The sequence below is a fragment of the Macrobrachium nipponense genome, chromosome 1 (genome assembly GCF_015104395.2).
Source record: "Macrobrachium nipponense isolate FS-2020 chromosome 1, ASM1510439v2, whole genome shotgun sequence".
Taxonomy (NCBI): Eukaryota; Metazoa; Arthropoda; class Malacostraca; order Decapoda; family Palaemonidae; genus Macrobrachium; species Macrobrachium nipponense.
In genome coordinates, this window is record NC_087200.1 from 168,510,530 (window position 1) to 168,532,994 (window position 22,465).

General features: G+C 42.7%; 1 protein-coding gene across 1 annotated transcript in view; it reads left to right on the top strand.

Annotated features, from left to right (window-relative positions):
• Positions 1-870: 870 nt before the first annotated feature.
• Positions 871-22,465, top strand: part of LOC135219808 (mitochondrial import receptor subunit TOM40 homolog 1-like) — a 76,757-nt gene continuing 55,162 nt past the window's right edge. Inside the window, exons 1-2 of the mRNA XM_064256892.1 lie at positions 871-1,144; positions 17,850-17,964. Of these exons, the coding sequence (XP_064112962.1) occupies positions 985-1,144; positions 17,850-17,964 (275 nt within the window). The 5' untranslated portion in view covers positions 871-984. The remainder of the gene's footprint in view (positions 1,145-17,849; positions 17,965-22,465) is intronic.

Consider the following 22,465-nt stretch of genomic DNA (forward strand, 5'->3'; position numbering starts at 1 on the left):
GGTCAATATCAGCCCAGCCAGGATTAGGTATATGTACAAATAATGAATTCTACTCACCGTCTGTCTCCACATCATTCTAAGATAGCTATAAGCTTAGGATACAATTAATAAGAATGCTGATACGCGTAGATTTAATCAGTGCGTCGCTAGCCTCAGAAATTTTGAAGTTATGTAATATGACTATCATTAGTTGTATAATTTGTAAATGATATGCATAACCAACTGTAAGTGGCCTGAATTTTGTTTATTGTATATACGAATGCTATTTTATTTAATTTTAAAAGTTATTCAACAGAAACGCTAAATTTCTCGAATTTTAGTTCTGCTTTCACTGATATATGGTGACAGGTTTATTGTAATTTCTGTTGTTATATCCTATGTTTGTATGCCCAGTGTTTAAGATTAGTATTGCTTTATAAAATGGTGCTCATTCTCTTTGATGAGCGTCGTTGTTGTTGTCACTGTTGTGGTTTAATTTTTGTTGAATGAAGCCTGAAATACAACCTCATCGTTATTACGCAAGACCTATCCAAAGCAAGTCTTTGAATGACAATTGTATTTTAAGCAGCTACTGCTTCTTAACGTATTTTACTTAAGAATCTAAAATTTATTCCGCCTTTCTTAATTATGGCCGATTATCCTAAAAATAAAATTAATCTAAATAAAAAATATTGTTCAAGCACAACTCCTTTGTTGAAGAATTCCATTATGTAATGACCACCCAGTTGTGGTTTGATGCGATAAATGTAAAATGAATATACTAATAACTCGTTTTGAGACAAAAATTGTGTAGGAAAGTGAGCAAAGAAATGAAATATAGGGAGAATTTTTGTGCCGTACTCTAATGACACATCAACAAACACCATCGAACTTGGCCCGAGTGAGTCGTCTGCAGCCGAAAGCGTGAGGTGTTCGTAGGAACGGTTTGGCCCGGCCGTGTGAATGAGAGTATTTTGAACTTAAATAATTCCGTTTTAAAGCACTATGGGGAATATTCACGCTGCCAGTCCTGCCGCGCCGCCACCGCTGCCGCAAGCAGTGCCACTGGTTAGTCCTGAAGAGAAGAAAGAGGAGGAATCGAGTAATGGGAATGGAGGGTCGGAGAATCCTGGCACTATGGAAGACATACACAAGAAGTGCAAAGGTGAGATACCTAGCTAGTATTTGAATTACAGTCATTGTATATAGTATACTAGAAGAGGTTGCACCCTAGGAGCTCATTTGTGGTCTTACATTTAGCCCAATACCTAGGTTAAGTCAAGAGATTGCTTGCATTTAAAACTAGCCCAAGATTGCTAATTGCTGTAGTAGGTAGCTAGTAGTAAGGTTACCTAGCCTAGGTAGGTAGTAGTAGTAGTAGCAGCTACCTACCTACCTTCCTAGGTATCTAGTATATTCTAGTACTATAGCTAGTAGTATCTAAACTACCAACCTACCAACTAAGTACCTAGGTTAGTACCTAGTAAGCAATGGTTTCTGTAATGTGATTACTAGTGAGGTCGCTGGATAGGTTGGGCTACATTAGGTCTATAGTTTGAATAACCTAATGCCAGTGTAGTATGCTTTTATGATAAATTAGGTAGGCTAATTCTCACCATACCCTGTTATTAGAGTAAACAACCGAGTGGACAACCTGGGCCAGTCTTGCCCGCTCATTGACCCACCTTCCAGAATAAGTACTTTTAACACATCCTGACACCGGAGATGGACACCAGTCTAGTCATCGGTCGTGGAAGGAACACCTCGAGACTTCTACTTTGCTCTTGAAATACTAAGAGTTTTCTCCCAAAATTCAAAATAGGTAGTATCATAATTTAAGATTAAACAGGTTAATGAAGGAACTCTTTAATGACCAGAAAACCGGAAAATTACAATTTTCAGTACATTTTCCTCTATATTTAAAAGGCACAGGATATAGGTACGGCAGCCGTATCCCGATCGTGGTAGATATCGGTACGGCAGTGAATTGCGCATGCGTCAATTTCAGACTTCCTGCCGTACAAATAATATAGTGCGGTGAGGGTACGGCAGATTCTGTCATTGGTGCCGTATTGCTCTCTTGACTTGCTGTAGATACGGGAGTTAGCTGTATCCGTTTACCAGTTTGCTAATCATACTGTATTATGTAAATCAGAGTTCAGCTTTTAGGCGGGACAGTCACGCTTTTTGAACATCTGTCCCCCTTTTTCTAGTTAGCAAAATGTCCCCCGCACCCCCTCTTTTTTTTTGCTTTTGTGAATTTTGTCCCGCTTTTTTGTCTACAAAAACAACACTATCCGGATTTTAATGGAATAGGGCTGAAATTTTGTTTAATTTGCCATTTCACTACCTGGTAAATTCTATCGTCTTCTCCGACAGCTGCAATACCCAATGAAGTGAATTAAACGAATATTGTAAAGTGTATAAAGGCCCTTGCAACTGCCGATGTCGGGCAGAATAAAGGGCCGAGAAAGTCCCCAAAGGTACGATGGTAGCGTATATATAATCCTCTTTGAATCTCCTCTTCGGAATTCTTTTCAGGGCCGATTCGATCGTTCGTGACCTACGTATATACCATGAATTACCCAATTTTTGAAAGTTTGAGTCTTCATAGATGTCTATGCTTTTTTCAGCTCGTTAAAGCCTGAAAACATGTTTTTTCGGCGAAAACTAATGTATTTTTCCCCGGTTCATGGTGTTCCGTCACCATTTTTCTTGCTGTCACTGATATGTTCAAAGACTGCGTATATACTTCAGTATATAGTCTTTGGATATGCGTGAGGCGGTAAACAATGGTTCGCGCATGCGCAATTCACTGCCGTACCAATATCTACCGCGATCGGGGTACGGCTGCCGTACCAATATCCAGTTCGTATTTAAAATGGCTTCTTGACATGTGACATTGATTTAAGTTGCATCTTTTTTAATGTCATTTTCTTTTAGTCTAAGTATAATTTAGATGACTATGAATTTTATATCCTAAAACATTGACCGGAAAATTTGATCATAAATTGTTTATTAATGTCACTTTTTCTATATGTTATTGTTACCATCATGAAGATTATTCATCTAGAGCTACAAATTAAGCATAAGATTTAATGGGTTTGGTAAGAAATCAACTTTAAAACCTTGACTGGAATATATCCGGTAGTGTCAGTTTATAATATATAGGTATTAATTTTTCCTTTATTAATCTAAAAGTTCTTGGAAGTAGTAAGTACATTCTGGTAACAAAATCTAATTCCATCCTCAGATTTATTCTTTTTGAATATTGTACAGGCTTTCACCTACCATAGCTACAAAACATTACCTTGGTGTTTCCCCCTCACAAACCTACTTGAGGTACCTGTACTTGAGGGTTTTTTTGTTCTTTTTTTAATTTATTAATTAAAATTATTTTTATCATGTGAGAAGAAACTTAAAGTCTTAAATATTTGTACTTTATTTTTTGTATTTTTAATGTGAATTAGCTTTGTATTAAGTGTTTTACTGTAAATGTAAGTTACAGAACCAGTCTTTATCTTTAGTTTTCATATTTGCACATGACTGATGTTTTCAAACATGGCATAATTTCCTACCTGTCCTGCCACTGCACCCGACCACATCCTCAATTGTGTCTGGTAAACCACAGATGCAACTAATTTCTATCGAATGAATTTTCATTTTCAAAACTCCAAACAATTACCTAACCAAACGAGGTCTCAAATATTTAGGCTCGTAGTTTATATGAGTTCCTCCTCAATAAAAATGTTGACAAAATTCTACAGCATTTGCAATTGCACAAAGACCACAGTCCCCATTATTGTCATGTCTTTGAACATCCACAATTTGAATGTCAAGAATGGAATAAGTCGCAGAGGAGGTGGCGACCGGTTACAACTGTCAAACTTGTTTAAATACTAAACAGTACTAGTTTACTTTTTTTTTATTTCATCCACTTGCAAGCGTATTTCATAAAAGACGAGATTTAATATTTTAAACATAACGCTAAAATATATATTTCAAATTAATTGTTACAGAATACTTTATAAAATTGAATACTTTACGAGGAAATGCATTCCATTCTGTAGACCTTTCATGTCAGTATTCAATGTTACAATTTTAGTGTTTTTATTTACTGCTCTTCTTTCAATTTTCAAAATGAATAAATTGGAGGATGGAATGAGATTTTGTTAACCAGAATGTACTTACTTCCAAGAACTTTTAGTTGTTCCTACATGGTATACAAACCGTCAGTTCTTTACAATAGGAATTACTTGAGGTGAAGAAACAGTCTTGGTCTAGCAGAAGGGTTCGAGCCACGGCTCGATCCCTTCTCTTGTTTTGTGCCACCGCCAGTGGATGTGGAAGGCAGCACACTTGGAGTTACTCACGAACGAGACCCCGTCACGGCTCCAGTTCCTCCGGCAGAGCCATCAGAACTCGGAGTTAGAGTGTGAACCGTAGTTCGTTCTCCAGAGGCTGCTGAGGCTCTGGCCTCTGAAGGCGGAGCCTCGGTTTCCTTTCCCGAAGGAGAGGGACAGCCAACAATAGAGCCAACTGCCTTCCTCCCGGAGGAGGAATGCAGACCATTAGAAGTTTTGGCACGAGACTTTTTTTTTGGGGGGGGGGGGGGGGGACACAACCTTCTCCTTAGGTCGAGTGACCTTCAGAGGAGAAGGGGAAGAGGAGGCAGACGAAGAGGAAGAGGATGAAAAAGAATCCGTAGACGAAGACACCTTCCTAGCTCTCTTCCTCCTGGGTAGTTAATCACTGTCCAGTCGTTGGTTATGCCAATACCGGGGTTGAGTGTTCAATTTGCTTTCGGCCGTCATCAAGTGAGCACGTACCAACTTTCAGCTGGAATTCACTTTTTCTTGGTGGGAAATTTCTTGATTTTTTGGTTATCTTTTGCCGTTTGTGACAGTTTGCCTGAGTTTCCATGGATTCTTAGCAGTCCCTCAATCTGCAGCCCTTGTTACCATCTACTTCTGTTAGGAGTTGCCCGGGAGTAGACAGCAAGAAGTGTAACAGGATTCGCTCCTAGGTCGAAGTGGATCCTCATACGGTTGGTGCTTCGTGCCGAGGAGTAGATTGTGATGGAGTTGTAACTTGTTTAGAGTGTTGCTCTTGGTCTGCCACTCAGTGGGAGAAGTTTGCGGGCAGGAGGCGTTATGTCAGGGAACCTAAACCCTTGGTGGGGAGTGTTTCACCCCCTTCCACTCTTGTACTGAACCCTTTGGCCTCGTTCTTGTCCCCCTGTAAAAGACCTATGTTTGCTGCTACCCCTCTGGAGGAAGCTTCTCTCTCCTCTTGCCTTTCTGATGAGTCGGGGGGGATACGGCAGGGGGGAGCTTTAGCGGCAGCCCCATGTAATGCTCTTCGGGATCTCTCCCTGCCCTGAAGGTCCTTCAGATCAGGGATGGACACCCCCCCCCACCATTAACCTGACTGTTCCCCCTGCAGGTGATGTGCCTGGGTTGGATCAAGATTGGGTTTCCGTGGGCCTTGTGGGACCCCCCTCGGTGCCAGCGCTGCTCACTCACCTGAACCGTACCCCGACCAGTGCTACCACCCACTTGGTCTCTACCCCTACCACCTCTACCGTGTCCCAGCCCAGCTACTTGGCTCCTCCGCACCTGGTCTGGTCTCATCACCTGACAAACATCTCTGCTTCCACGGGTGACGGGTATCAGCTGCCTTCCTTCTCCTTTCCAATGCTGCCCCCTGGTTCCTGCCTTCCCTGATGTCACCAGAGGTAGGGCTTTGTCGGGCCTACCGAGAATGGGACCTGTCCCCGCGGAATTTTCTCAAGACAGCTTCCTTGTCCCCTCCATACCTGCCGGGCCTGTTGTAGTTCCTGGACCGGCTGCTGTTCGTGCTCCCGAGCCTGGCCCCACACCTGTCCCCAGCAAGACCATGGCCCCAGTATACGTGCCTGCTGCCGCCGCCGATGTTCCTTGGAGTGCCCTCATATTGTTCCTGGAAAAGGTTTCGAAGAAGTTGAGGAGGAAGAGAGCTAGGAAGGTGTCGTCGTGTTCGTCTTCGGATTCTTCTTCATTGTCTTCCTCTTTGTATGCCTCCTCTTCCCCTTCTCCTCCGAAGGTTGCTCGACATAAGAAGGAGAAGGTTGTGTCTCCCCCCCCCAGAAGTCTCGTGCCAAAATTTCTAAGGGTCTGCATTCCTCCTCCGGGAGGAAGGCAGTTGGCTCTCTTGTTGGCTGTCCCTCTCCTTCGGGAAAGGGAACCGAGGCTCCGCCTTCAGAGGCCAGAGCCTCAGCAGCCTCTGGAGAACGAACTATGGTTTGCACTCCAACTCCGAATTCTGATGGCTCTGCCGGAGGAACCGGAGCCGTGTCGGGGTCTCGTTCATGAGTAACTCTGAGTGTGCTGCCTTCCACATCCACTGGCACGAAACGAGAGAAGGGATCGAGCCGTGGCTCGAACCCTTCTGCGAAGACCAAGACTTTCTTCGTCTGCACATCCTTCTCGTCTTCAGTCTCCGTTGCTGGAGCAGGAGGAGGGAGACACGCAAGAGTTTTTGTCTTCCTTTTCGGAAGTTGTTGATCTCATTCGTGGGTTTAACAATTTGGAAAGTTGGACTCAGGCTCGGTCGTCTTGCACTCCTTCTTGCTTGGAAGCCTTGGTGGGAGCTACTCAGGACCCCAAATCATCTCTTCAGCTTCCTTTGTCGGAGCACGTTCAGTCTGTCTTGCAGAAGGTTAACGCCTCTGTTTCAGACCGGGACGGTTCGATTCACTCTAGGGGCTCTACCAAGCTACTACCCCTGCCTCTCACGAGACATAGGAAGTACTATGCTACGAGCTCTGCTTTTTTGTTGTCATGCCATCTTAACCCAGACGGAATTCGCCTGAAGCCGGGATTGACTTTGGAACAGGTGAGGTCGGTGGCTCCGTCCTTGTCACCGCACGATGCCTCGGCATTGGAATCCATGGCGCCCTCCATGTTGCAGACAGTTTCTTGGCTGGACTTCTGGCCTGTGGTTATTGCCAAGATAACTTCCGACAGGTCCCCGGAAGGGTTGGTGAGTGCATCCTCGCTTGCCAGCCTGTTGCAGTTCGGGGCAAGGCGTTTTCATATATGGCTCACCTCAGTGCTAATTTATGTGCTAATCTTCTGATTAGAAGGGACACGGCTTTGTCTATGATGGAGAGATCACTCGACACCGAGTCCTTGCTGGCATTGAGGAAAGGAGATCTGGTGGAGTCCCAATTTTTGTTTCCTCGGACAGAGCTTGAGAATGCGATAGACCGGCGCCGGGCTGACACCAAAGACAGACTGGTGCACCAGACCGTGTCTTAAGTTGGAGTCTCGTCCTCGGAGACATCCGGCTCCTCCTCCTCCCTTCCTCCTCCTCCTCCTCCTCCCATCCCTCCCCTTCCCCTCCCCTCCTCCTCCCCTCCTCCTCCTCCTCGCTCCTCCTCCTCCTCCTCCTCCGCCTCCTCCTCCTCCCTCTCCTCCTCCTCCTCCTCCTCCTCTCCTCCTCCTCCCCCTGTCCAGCAGCAGTCAAGGAGATCGTCGCCTGGTAGGCCGTCGAGGACATTTCGTTCGACTCAGCCTAAGTCAGAAGATCAACACCCCTTTCGCTCTCGTTTCTTTAAGCCAAGAAGGGGCCCAAGGGCCAGAGGTAAAGGGGGCCGACGGTAGGTTAGGCACCTCTCCCTCTCCTGCGCCACGGGTGGGGGGGTGCCTGGCGGGCCATTGGGCCAAGTGGCAGAGTTATGGGGCAGAGAAGTGGGTGGTAGATGTCCTTCGGGTGGGATACCTACTGCCATTCGACTTCTCTCCTCCTCTGTCGGACAAGCCACAGCTCAGGAAGACATATCCTTCAGAATCTTTTAAGTTCTTGGCTCTTCAGGAGGAAGTGCAGAAAATGCTGGACAAGGATGCGATAGAGGAAGTGGTGCATTCGTCTCCGGGGTTTTACAGTCACATGTTCTTGGTGCCTAAGGCGTCGGGAGGATGGAGGCCTCTGATCGACTTATCCACCTTGAATCACTTCATCAGGAAGACGCGGTTCAAGATGGAGACTCTGCGCTCGGTGTTGGCAGCCATGAGGGAAGGCGACTTCATGCTTTCGATAGACTTAAGGGACGCTTACTTCCAAATCCTAGTTCAACCCACGTCCAGGAAATTTCTTCGCTTCTCTCTTGGGGACTAGGTCTTCGAGTTCAAAGTCTTGTTCTTCGGGCTGATGACAGCCCCTCAAGTGTTCACAAGGGTCTTCTCTCTTGTGTTAAGTTGGGCCCATGCTCGGGATCCGTTTGCTGAGGTACCTCGACGATTGGTTAGTCTTGGCAGTTTCCAGGGAAAAGCTGCTGCAGGACAGGGATTGTCTACTTCGGTTCTGTCTGGAACTGCGCATATTAGTCAACCAGGAAAAGTTGAATCTCGTACCCAGTCAAAGGATTCTCTACCTGGGCATGGTCATCGATATGACAGTGGCAAAAGTTTTCCCATCGGATCAGAGATTGGAGAAGTTGCGGGCGGTGGCATGCAACTTCCTGTCAGAGTCACATCAGTCAGCTCATCAGTGGCAGGTTCTTCTGGGAGTGTTGTCTTCCCTGGAGAAGCTGGTATCTCATGGGTGTCTTCATCTTCGGTCTCTGCAATGGAGACTGGGAGAGTTCTGGTCTCCGGCGAGGGACTCTCCCCTGTTAATGGTTCCTGTGTCTCTGGAAGTGAGAGAAGACCTTCTTTGGTGGTTGGACGACCAGAATCTGTTGAAGGGTGTCCCTCTGCGTTCTGTTCCACTAGACTTCCTTCTATTCTCGGACGCCTCCCTTGCAGGTTGGGGGGCTCATTTAGGCGGCCTCATTGCTTCAGGCGTTTGGAGTTTGGAGGACAAGCAGCAACATATCAACGTCTTGGAGTTGAAGGCGGCTTTCCTAAAGGTTTGTATAATAGGAAAAATACGAATTACTTTAAAATGGGCAATTTTTAAATTTTATACATTCAAATTCCCTGTCAGATATATACTTAGCTATAGACTCCGTCGTCCCCGACAGAAATTAAAATTTTGCGGCACACACTACAGGTAGGTCAGGTGATCTACCGCCCTGCCCCGGGTGGCAGGACTAGGAACCATTCCCGTTTTCTAATCAGATTTTCTCTGTCGCCGGTACTGTCAACATTGTTGTTGGTACCTCCTGACTGGAATTCTTTTTTCATCGCAATTGATCTTCTTGGCCGACTTTTGGTGACGTACTTGGATCGTTGTATTGGCATACGCTATCGTGGACTTTTTTCTGGACTTGCTTTTGGATTTTTCTTAGGAAGTCTGACTCGAGTGTTGTTGTGAGAGTTTGTAGGAATGAGGGCTGCAGGGTGAGGATGCTGAAGGCTTCGGTAGAGCCTCACACTGTATGCAGGCGTTGTAGAGTTTATGAATGTTCTTTGGCTAACACCTGTAAAGAGTGCAAGAGTTTAAGTGCTGAAGAATGGAAGACTCTAACTTCTTACTCGAAGAAGCTAGAGAGAGATAGAGTGAGGAAGGCTTCCTCTAAAAGCCTAAGAAGATCTAGGTCTAACGAGCTAGTATCTAGTTTTGTAGCTTCTTCTCCTTCGTGAAATAATTAATCCTTCTTCCTCTGTATGTGAGTGTCCCCAGTGTAGTGGAGGGGGCGTCTGATCGGCTCTGCAACACTCCCAGGCCTAGACCTCTTCCAAGCTCCCTGGCCCAGAGGAGAAGGAATGTCGAAAGCCGTACGGAGGTTGTGGAGGTTCCCCACCGGTCAGGCGTCCCTTCGGCAGGCTCTGTATCGCCTCGGACTGCCAGGGATTGCTATAGAAAAAGCGTCCTACGTGAGTGCTTCTCATCTTCAGAATCATCTTCACCTAGGCGCCTTCCAGATCTCCCTCTCCTCCTTCTGACAAGGACAGAGATGCAGCTACCAAGAAGATCCTGCTAAATTTGCAAGAACAGATCTCCTCCTTGGTTGGAGTACTCTCCAAGGAACCTTCTCGTAGGAAGGATAACACTCTTCCTATCAAGAGGTCAGCTGGGAGAGAGGCTCTTTCTAGGCGGAGTCTCCTTCCAGGCGCAAGGAGCCTTCCAGGAGTGAGGCGCTAACCAGGCGTGAGGAGCCTACCAGGCGCGAGGCGCCAGCTAGGCACAAGGGCGCGCCAGGCACCAGCCAAGAGTGATTCGCCAGCCAGGCGCGAGGCGCCAACTAGGCGCGAGGCGCCAACCAGGCGCGAGGAGCCAACCAGGCGCGAGGAGCCAACCAGGCGCGAGGAGCCAACCAGGCACGAGGTGCCTTCCAAGCGCGAGGAGCCTGCCAGGATTTCTTCACCTAACAGGCAATCGCCCATTATTGAACATTCTATGGAACCTGAAACAACTCATGCATTAGGACATAGAGCTGCGATGTCACTCAGCCCTTCCCCGAATAGAAGACCTTCTCCTTCAGACCGAGTGAGGTCTACAGAGGGTTTATCCGACAAATGGGATCGGTCTCCTTTAAATCGACTCAAGCTGGAAGACGTATCAGAAGACGAGGCTCCAGCGAGTGAAGGGCTGTCTAATTACAAAACTTTAACCGCCCTATTACTCCAGAAATACGGAGATTCGCTGAGCCCTGCCGCCCCTCCTTCTCCTCGCTCGCTCTTTTCGAGTACCAAGGCCTCGAAGTCTTCTTCATTCTTGAAAATGAGACCAGCTATTTCGATGAAGAAGGCTCTCCAGTCTCTGGGTTCTTGGATGAATTCTAAGAAAGAACTGGGGAAGACTGTCTTCTGCATGCCTCCCACCAGACTGACAGGGAGGAGAGGCATTTGGTCTCTCCCTGCTTCAGCGGAGTCAGACTTCTCGAGTCTTGTCGACTCTTCCAGGAGACACGCATTATCTTCGGCTCGAGCGACGTGGGGTATGTCTGAGTTGGACCACCTCCTCGAGGGACTTTTCCACGTGCTGGAAATGTTTAATTTCCTGGACTGGTCCCTTGGGGTTTTGGCAAAGAGGACCCATGACTCAGAAGGTCTCAGCCCAGAAGTGCTTCTTAGCATTCTGGCATGCATCGACAAAGCGGTATAAGATGGCTCAGGAGAAGTCACTTCCCTCTTTGGAGCGGGTATACTAAAAAAGAGAGCGGTTTTTGGCTCCTTTTTTACTAAGGCTGTTTCTCCTACCCAGAGAACTGCTTTGCTGTTCGCTCCTTTATCGGACCATCTGTTCCCTTCTCAGTTAGTGAAGGATATATCTCACTCACTGACTGAGAAGGCGACTCAAGACCTTCTTGTACAGTCAGCAAAGAAGAACAGACCTGTTGCCTCGGATGATAAGAAAGTTTCTTGTACGTCTCAGCCGCCCTTTCGTGGAGGTCCTACTACGCGACCCCCCCTCCAAAAGGAAGAATGCAGACAAGAGAGGAAGGTCAGCCTTCCGGCCCTTTAAAAAGGGAAAATGATTTTCAGACCCTCCAAACACCGGTAGGCACCAGGCTCCGGGAATACCTGGAAGCCTGGGCACTAAGAGGAGCCGACTCCTGGTCGCTGTCGGTTCTCAGGAAGGGATGTATCATCCCCTTCAAGGACAGACCTCCCCTGACTTCAACTCCTCGGGAACTGTCCGCGAGATACAAAGACCCTGTTCTGAGAGATACTCTTTTACATATGGTGGAACAGATGTGGGACAAGGGGGCCATCGAATTGGTGCTGGATCCCCACTCCCCGGGATTTTACAATCGCCTTCTTCTAGTCCCGAAGGCTTCGGGGGTTTGGAGACCAGTCCTAGATGTAAGTGTGCTGAACCGATTTGTGGAAAAAGAAAAGTTCCGCATGGAAACGTCTGCATCGGTTCTGTCAGCCCTACGTCCAGGAGATTGGATGGTATCCCTCGACTTGCAAAATGCCTATTTCCACGTCCCCATTCATCCTTCATCGAAGAAGTACAGGTAATGACCTACTTACGACCTATGCGACATATGTCTGATCGACTTTACGACTATTATTTTCGGCAGAACATGCATACGAACGTACAATACTTTTTCCTGCAGCGTCTGCGTATCTCTCGAGTCCCGCGCTCACTCAGTGTTGCCTGTAGCTCGGTACTGAATGCATCTCTCTCTCTGCTGTCTTCATTTTTCAATTGTATTTTTGAATGTTTTCTATTTTTTGCACCTGTATTTTGTATTTTTCAACATGAAACAAATTGTACTGTAGCATCCATTGTTTAAATTAAACTTGACAAAAGTAACAACAGGAAACAGTATGGTGCATAGAGAAACAGGTTTGCTATGAACGTAACAATACATAAGACGCAATGTCGTGTACGAGATGTTACAAATGGTATAAAAATTCCAAGAAATCATAACTAGGAAATACAATAAGTACCGTATATTTCGGCGTATAAGTCGACCCTTTAGCCCCTAAAAATCATGCCAAAATTAGGGGGTCGACTTATCTAACGGTAAAAAAAAGTGAATCTTTATTATTTTTGCATATCGGTACAGGAATCCAGGCTTTACAGTTGAGGTAACTATGTATGTAAATACCAGTATTAAAAACATTTCACACTGTAATACGACAATAATAATACATTAGAACATCCTTAGATAAAATGAAAAAAATCAAAGTAACTTGAAGAAACCCCAATTGCACAGCAAGTGTAAACATTGCGTAGCCATTTGTAGTACAGTAATTGAGAAGGATGCGTTCACTGTCAGTTTTGTATTTACCGGGGTATTGTTCAAAAACATTTATGGTATGAAATCTTTATTTATCACTAATTAAAATAAAATAAATTTGTATATAGTAATAGTAAATATGTATTTAAAATCCTTCAAAATTACTTGAGTCATCGTCACTTGAATTAAACAATTCATCAAACAAATTATCATTCACGGTTTCATCAGGATCCCAGTTTGAATTTGGTGAATCATCTGCAGGTTCGTTTTCCCTCAAATGAGCCTGTTTATGCCATAGAAGAACCGGCACGTTGTTTTAACAACCCAATCAAAACATTAACTTGAGTGGCAGTTTGTACATACATATATACGTAGGCTGTTATGCAGCGTTACTTAGCGCTTTGTTTGTTTACATTACACTCGAGTAACGTATCTTTCGTTTCGTCATTTTTAATCATATTTGCCGGTATATTCATCTTTTATATATCACGCAGATTTGTTAATATACCGAGTATATTACCTGTATTTCTTATGATAAGTAGAGCAACATAGGTACCGTAATATCATTCAGGTTATTTTATATGATACATTTTACCCTGCTGCTTATTTTGAGCGTACAGCTGGGCTCACATTTTATAGGTCGACTAATATACCCGATATTAGTTAAAATCATAAAAATTTACTCAGAATTGGGGGGTCGACTTATACGCCGAAATATATGGTAAATTAACTAAAAAAAGGATGAATTTTTATATGAACATGACAAACGAAGCATTATGAAACAGTATGATGCGTGGAGAAACAGTTGGGACCAAACGTTGGGACGATTGAACAGTACGTAGAGAGACGTTACAAATGGTATAAAAATTCCAAGAAATCATAACTAGGAAATACAATAAGTAAATTAACTAAAAAAAAGGATGAATTTTTATATGAACGTGACAAACGAAGCATTATGAAACTGTATGATGCGTGGAGAAACAGTTTGGACAAACGTTTGGCGAATGTAACAGCAAAGAGTAGTAATGTTGTGTAGAGACACGATACAAATGGTATAAAAATATAAAAATAATCATAACTAGGAAATACAATGAAGTCCAAAGAAAACAAAGATAGCAAAATAAATTAACTAAAGAAAAGGTTGAACCTACAAACGTAGCAATATGAAACAGTGTTATGTGTGGAGAATGGGTACGTCTGACAACTTTGACAAACGTTAACAGTAAGGCGTAGTAATGACGTGTACATACGTAGGTGTGAGATGTTACACATGCTACAAAAATGTAAAGAAATCATAACTAGGAAATATAATACACATTCTAAAGAAAAAGACAGCAAAATAAATTAGCTAAAGAAGGGGTTGAATTTTTACATATATGAACTTGTGAAAGGGTATCGTAAAGTACTATCGTAATATATGACAATAACAATATGCACTAAGAATGGTAATACAATGGTTTTAATGATAATGAACGTTAAATAATAATGAATTTTGACTTAAATATGATAATATAAGTAATAATCTAAGAAAATGTTGATAAAATATGACTTTCAGATGATGTCAATATCATTACACAATATGTACATATATGTATGATAAACTCTACGGTAATTTAGCAGATATTGACTTGCGTCCAAATCTTGTTACAACTGGTTTTGCAGAACCAATTGCGGTCGTTAGTAGGTCACTATCTGTACCTTCGATTTTTGATAAAGGGAAAGACCTATCAGTTCAGGGCTTTGTGTTTTGGCCTGTCTACAGCTCCTCAGGTTTTCACGAACCTGATGAAAAATGTAGCAAAATGGCTTCATCTAAAGGGAATAAACATCTCCCTTTACTTAGATGACTGACTCATCAGGGCCAGATCGGAGAGCCAGTGTTTGGAGGACCTGACATCGACATTAGACCTGATACGGTCGCTAGGATTACTCGTAAACCTTGAGAAGTCTCAGATGATCCCCAGCCAGAACCTGGTTTATCTGGGGATTCAGATGGATTCTTGGGGTTTTTGAGTTTTTCCATCGCAGGAGAGACTCATGCGAGGCTGTATAAAAGTCTCGAACTTCCTAGGGAAGGAACGCAGTTCAGTGAGGGAATGGTTGAGCCTTCTGGGGACCCTTTCCTTGCTGGAACAGTTCTTTCCTCTAGGAAGACTTCATCTTCGCCCCCTGCAATTCTTCCTAAAGAAAGTCTGGAGTTGGAAGACAGGGCAACTGTCGGACTCGTTCCCGATCCCACTGGAAGTGAAGGATCACTTAAAGTGGTGGTTGCCTCCTCTCGAGAAAAACGAGGGCGTGTCCCTTGCCATTTGAAACCCAAGCCAAGTGTTGTATTCCGACGTTTCGGAGACGGGATGGGGAGCAACTCTAGGAACAAGAGAAGTGTCGGGCACCTGGACAAAAGAACAGGTGTCATGGCACATCAACTGCAAGGAACTCGTAGCCATACACCTTGCCCTCAATTGCTTCGAGTCAATAGTCTGAGACAGGGTGGTCCAGGTCAACTCAGACAACACCACCACTCTGGCATACATACGAAAGCAAGGCGGGACTCATTCGTTCTCCCTCTTCGAACTGACGAGAGATCTGTTGGTCTGGGCAGAAGAGAGAAATATAACCCTCCTGACGAGATTTGTCCAGGGAGAGAGGAACGTGAGAGCAGACAGGCTGAGCAGGAGGAACCAGGTCCTTCCCACAGAATGGACCCTCCACTCAGAAGTGTGTCAAAGACTTTGGTCTCTGTGGGGGAGGCCTCAAATAGACCTGTTCGCCACGTTCCTCTCCAAAAGGATAGACATCTTCTGCTCATCAGTAGAGGATCCGAGAGCGTTCGCAGTCGACGCCCTTCTCCTAGATTGGTCGGGCCTGGATGCATACGCCTTTCCCCCATTCAAGATCCCGGGGGAAGTGCTCAGAAAGTTCGTGGCCTCAAAGGGGACGAGGTTGACACTCATAGCCCCATTTTGGCCCGCTCAAGATTGGTTCACAGAGGTACTGGAGTGGACGGTGGACTTCCCCAGATCTCTTCCAAACAGAACAGATCTGTTCAGACAACCCCACTTCGAGAGGTATCATCATAACCTCCCCGCTCTTGCTCTGACTGCCTTTCGACTATCGAAAGACTCGTCAGAGCGAGGGGCTTTTCTCGCAAAGCTGCAAGCGCTATCGCTAGAGCCCGCAGATCTTCAACGATGTGAGTCTATCAATCAAAGTGGGAAGTCTTTAGGAGATGGTGCAGGTCGAAGAAGCTGTCCTCCTCCAATACCTCTGTGAGCAACATTGCCGATTTCCTTCTTTTCCTTAGGGAGGAATCGCACCTTTCTGTTTCCACCATCAAGGGATACAGAAGTATGCTGTTAGCCGTATTCAGGAATAGAGGCCTGGAATTAGCTGAAAATAAGGATCTTCACGATCTGATTCGGTTATTCGAGACTTCAAAGTCTAGAACTCCGAGAACTCCGAGCTGGAATCTGGACGTGGTCCTGAGATTCCTGACTTCGGAAAAGTTCGAACCTCCACACCATGCCTCTTTTCGAGACATTACAAGGAAGTGTTATTCCTGTTGTCCCTCGCTACGGCCAAGAGAACGAGCGAGTTACACGCTCTAGAGTCTCGTGTGGGCTTTAAAGGAGATCCTGCTATCTGTTCGTTCCAGACGTTGTTTCTGGCGAAAAACGAGAATCCTTCAAAGCCATGGCCCAGGAGCTTTGAAGTGAAAGGCTTGTCTAACCTAGTAGGTAGAGAGACTGAAAGGTCTCTTTGCCCGGTCAGAGCTCTTAAATTTTACCTTTGTAAAAAGAAACAGATGGGAGGTTGTCAACAGGGTCTCTGGTGTTCTGTAAAAGACCCGAAAAGACCCATGTCAAAAAATGCCTTAGCCTTCTTTGTTAGAAGTGTGATTACGGAGGCGCACAATAATTGCCCAGATGACTCCTTCAAACTTCTTAGAGTTAAAGCTCATGAAGTTAGAGCAGTTGCTACATCACTAGCCTTTCAAAGGAATATGTCACTGAAGGATATCCTCGAAGCGACATATTGGAGATGCAATTCAGTTTTTGTATCTCATTACCTGAAGGATGTAAGGGTAACTTATGAGAAATGCTTCTCTCTCGGTCCGTTTGTGTCAGCGGATACGGTGCTGGGTCTTGGAGCAAATACTGATCCTTAATTTATTTATGTGTACGTAACCCTCTTGTTAGATATGTTCTCGGTTTTCTACTGTCAAAGGTCCTAGATGTCGCACAGGCGGCCGTCACCTTTGATCAATGAGGAACTCGGGTTGTATCTGACTAATAGAGGGGTACAAAATTTTTTTTTTTTGGTACTTTAATGTTTGCGTGATTCTGTGTGATTCGAGTTATTGGTTGTTTGTGAGGAGTTTGGGGGATAACTCCTTTCAATCTTACAACTAACACGGGTGTTAGGATCAGGTGATCGGGATTGGTGTTGTGCTCCTTGGATAAGGTGTTTTGTCATGTTAGTGGATTAGCACCCATTGACAAATGCCATTTAGGCTCTGCCGAGTAAGTGGATAAGACCCCATTGACAGACCCACAAGAACTCTTAGCCATAGATCAATATCTCGCTGAGGCTCTTGAGGCGAAGCAGACTCCTGGGCAGTAGCCACGAAGTCTTCCGCCTAATCAGGTAGGAACCAAGGTTTTATTATTACCTACAACATATGTTGTTTACCTGTCTATTTCAGTAGTTAGCTGTCTCTTACCCACCACCAAGGGTGCCAATCAGCTAAGTATATATCTGACAGGGAAGTTGAATGCATAAAAATGATATTGTTATGATACAATAAAGTTTGATACATACTTACCTGGCAGATATATACGACAAATGGCCCACCCAGCCTCCCCGCAGAAGACAAGTGGAAGAGAGAAAATCTGATTAGAAAACGGGAATGGTTCCTAGTCCTGCCACCCAGGGCAGGGCGGTAGATCACCTGACCTACCTGTAGTGTGTGCCGCGAAATTTGAATTTCTGTCGGGGACAATGGAGTCTATAGCTAAGTATATATCTGCCAGGTAAGTACATGTATGTGTAAAACTTTATTGTACCATAACAATATCATGTTTTTAGCTCTGGAACCGAGTTTGTATTGTATGCATACACACACTTAAGAACACTGTTGCAATGTACTATACATACTTCATACCTCATTGAGGTGAGCAGATTTTTGTGTCATGACCTGGTTTTGTATTATATAGTAAGAACTCATTATTTTTTTTCTTGACAGATGTGTTTCCTGTGATGTTTGAAGGCGGAAAGTTTATGCTTAATAAGGGGCTTAGTAATCATTTTCAAGTATCACACACAGTGAATTTCTCAACTGTTCAACCTCCAGGTTACAGGTGAGTTTACTACAGTAATACAAACTAAAACAAACAAAACATGATACAACCATTAATGCATCTAGGTGATGTTGTTTAGCCTTTGCTCATTACTTTTGCATTATAATGATTGCATTTGGGTTTATCGTTTACCTCGTCTGACCATTCTTTTTTTATACAAGTAACTTTCCAAGTAATTACATAACTGGGCAGCAGAAAGAATTCAAATTTCATGGGAAGCCTTTGAAAGCTCAGTGTTGGTACATGTTGCTACCCACCAATGGCAATACTACTGCTAACGACTTAGCCGACCACCTAATTCTTTTTTCTGCCACACTTATGGAAACATCGAGTGTGTATGGCAGCACCCTTATTTTTATTTTCCATTTATTCTTTGGATTTCAGTTGAGTCTTGTTTATCAGCTACCAGAAAGCATATTTCATAGCCTTCAAGCAGACTTTCAGGATGAGTTTTTTCTTGTTCTGTTATTATTACGATTCATTCATCTATCCAGCTACTTGCAGGCTGACTGCATACTAGTAAATAATTGCCTTTTAAATGTAATAACTCAATCTTACTCCGTTATTTAGGCTAAACATTTGCAATTTATTTTCTCTTCCCTAAGGCTAATACTTTGCATTAATGTTATGTTTACCTTGTACGTATGCACAGCTAGCTGGCTGATGCTAAATAATTGCCCTAAATGTAATTCTTGAATCTTACGCCATTATTTTAGGCCACACATTTGCAATTTATGATTTTGCCTTCCAATAGGCTAAAACCATTTGCAGTCATGTTGCGTTTACTGAGTACAGATAGGCGAACAGCTGGCTGGTGGTAATTAATTGTCTTAAATGTAATTCTTGACTCTTATGTTATTATTTAAGGCCAAATGTTTCCAATATTTGAATTAAAAGGCATTTGCCATCTTTTTGACCACTCCTATTTTCTTTAGATCATTCCTTAAACATTCCACTGTATCTGGGTCTGCTGCATTTACACTTAGTTTGGTGCCATCTGCAAATTTGGCTATCCTGCTAGTTAAGCCTACATCAATGTCATTAATGTAAATAAAAAAACAAGAGCAGGCCAAGGACAGAACGTTGAAGATCTCTGCTTATCACATCTGCCCATTCTGATTCTTCACCATTTATTACGACTATTTTTTTTTATCCTGTGCTATTTCTCCTACAATTCATAAAGCTCTAACTTTGGTCATTAGTTTCTTGCGTGGAACTTTGTCAAAGGACTTTTGTAAATTTAAGTAGAGTATATATATTGCTCTACTATTGTCGTAAATACCAAGCATGTTAAGGAAAAACTCCAAGAGGTTTGGTTTGATAGGCAGGATATATTTTGTATGAAACCATGTTGGCTGTTTAACAAGTTGTTTATATCAATGTGATCCACTATTTGATCTGCAATTATGGCTAAAAAATCTTACAATGGATTAATGTTAGACAGATTGGTCAATAATTTCCTGGCTCTTCTCTTGAACCTTTTTTTGTAAACCTAGTTTCCATTCTTTTGGAGCCTTTCTGTGTTCTGTACTTTTTCTCTTAGATGAATCCCATCCGAGCCAGGAGATTTGGACTTGTTGAGTTATCTATTTTGCTTTTAATGTCCTCCTCTGTAAATATTATTTTGTCCAACATTTCTGCCCCTTTATATTTAATAGCTGGTTCAGGGATTGAGCTAGTGTCTAAATTGTAAAAACACTAGTAAAAAACTTATTCAGTAACTGCTTTTTCCAAGTCCGAGTTCACCAGGTTTCTATGCAATTTTTTGTTTTCTACTATTAACATGCACAAAGAACTAATTTGACCACCATTTTACTGAGTTCTTTATGCCTGCTTGCTTCTTCTGGTGTTGGGTGTGGGTTCATTGATTTGTGCAATCTGTCATCTTCCCTTATTCTATTTTTAATGTCTCTGTAGAACCACTTAGGCTTAGGGTTGCCATTTGTTAGTATTTACTTTAATGGTATACATCTAGAGCATTTTTCTGTGTATTCCTCTAGAAATGCTTCCCAGTACTTTATCTATGCCTGTGTTCTCACTGTAGTTTTTTTAGGTGTTTTTGATGGTAGTCTTAATCTCATTAGTATCTTCTTTTTTTATGGTAACTATTAATATGAACTGTAATTTTTTTATGGTTGCTTTTGCCTAGATTTGCACCTATTGAAAGGTTAGACACTAGGTTATCTTCAGTTGATAGGATGATGTCTATTACATACTATGTTGTTTCGTCTAGTGGGTTTGTCAACCCATTGGTGTAGGAATTAATTTTTTACGAAATCTAAAAGTCTCTTTCCTTCTCAGTTTGATGTGGAGGTCATAGTGTCACACTGTATTGCTGCATTGAAATTTCCCATTATTATGCAGTCTGTTGTTTATTTCTTGTCGTAGTAGTCCATACAGCTCCTCGTCGGACATTTGTGGTTGGTGGGGAGGTCTGTACACTAGTATTAGAGTTATCTTCTTTCCTAGACTGTTTATACTAATGCTAATTACCTCTTGCATGGTTGCAATTTTTCACTAATTGACTGAGGTGGGCCTTGACATACAAATAACATAACGCCTCCACCTTTTTTATTGCATCTATCTTTTTTTGAACATTTATATTCAGTTATTTGGTACTCTCCTACAAAGGCTGATGTTGCCTCCTGTATCCGTGTGTCTTTGATGCCTATTACAGGCATTCTCCTACTTAGGATGGGGTTAGGTTCCAATAAACCCATCATTTGTTGGAAAAATCATATCTTAAATATTGCCTAGCCTACACTGGGGTAGTCAGTACCATCCTTACATATATGATAGCCTAGCCTACACTACACAGTATACTTGATACATATACGGTATAATAATTATTTAAATCAGCTAATTCTTTAGGTTCAGTGCAGATTGACTTGTGATAATTCAGTACAAAGAGAAATTGAATAATATTAACAAGAGTTAGCCTAGCGTTTACTATGGTATATCGTATACATATACAGTAGCCTAGCCTACAGTATACTATATACTACAAGCAGAATAGTAATCATTAATATCAGCTAATTCTGGAGGTTCATTGAATTCTGACATATGATAATTCAGTACAAAAGGGAATTGAACACGAAAAGAGAATCTGATCATATGATAATTCAGTATAAAAAGAAATTGAACATGAAACATGAATCAGATTCGGTCCAACATTGTCATGAGTGAAAGGTGTAAGGCTGCTGATGGTCACATATAATTATAAAATACAAACATAACGAATATGAATCTTTAACATAAATCTTTTAAAAAGTTATATATTACTTCACTGTATCTAATAATATTGTATGTATTCTCATGTTATCGTATTATAAAATACTAACATAGTGGTCATTGTTTTAGTTTGAAAATCAGCTGATGGTGAATATGAATTTATTTCGCTGTACTTAACCAAATTCTGAGTGAATTTTCTTGCTTCTAATTAGCATTAATGAATATCTAGATACTATACTCATATGGGACATGGTCATTTTTCATTATATAGTGGGTTTTTAAGTCGAAATAGGACTCGAACACATCTTGATGTGAACTAAATTATTTTTTCGTTAACAGATTGCGTTGGAGGCCATGTTTAATGCGTAGAAAAATTATGAGATTCCATTTGTATTTTCACTTGATTTCATCATGATATGAGCTTTATGTTATTTATCTTTTATCAGTGTTAAAACAACAGTAAAATGTGTTTTTTCAAGCCCAGTAGTTTTGATTAAAATTATTTTCTCTTTTCTCTATGGTTGTGTTTGATGGCATAAGTTTACAGGAGTTTTCTCCTTGTTGCTGATGCAAGATAATAGTCATTAGCAGCTTGAACAGTTTTCTCAACTGCAGCTACAGCTTGGTTTAAATTTAACAGAATATTTCCTTGCTGATCTTTGATCAATGGCAAATAAAGTTATTACATGAAAATATATCAGGCCTATTCTTCATAACGTCATTCATAACATAATTACAGTAATTGTTTACTATCGTACGATGGTTGAAGTACAAGTCAAACGGATGTTGTTATCCAATTCAGTTGTACTTAGCAAAAATGTTTCTTGTTCCATTGTTCATGGCTACACATTTACGCAACGAGTACTATGTAATAATATTACTTTCATAAATCTTTTTTGCTGTTCTTGGCTGTGAGGAGAGTGCTTTGCCCTGTTAGGGCCTGTAGGTAATTACCTGAATAGAATTGAGCAGACTATCTTCTTAGTGGTCTTGACTTACTACTAAACTTATTAGTGAGATCAAGGGAAGGTTTCCACTAAGAGACATAGTTTACTCTTTTCCCTGGGATTTTTAGTCAAGAACAAAGACCCATCCAAGCACTAAACCCGTTCTCGCTCTATTAAGAACTTAACAGTTTCTTGGTTGTGAGGAATAACAGAGAGTTCTTTGCCTGGTAGGGCCAGTAGGTAATTACCTGAACAGAACCGAGAAGGTCAGGGGGCCATCCATTTAACTTTCGTGTTCTGTTAAGAACCTGTCTTGCCTTATG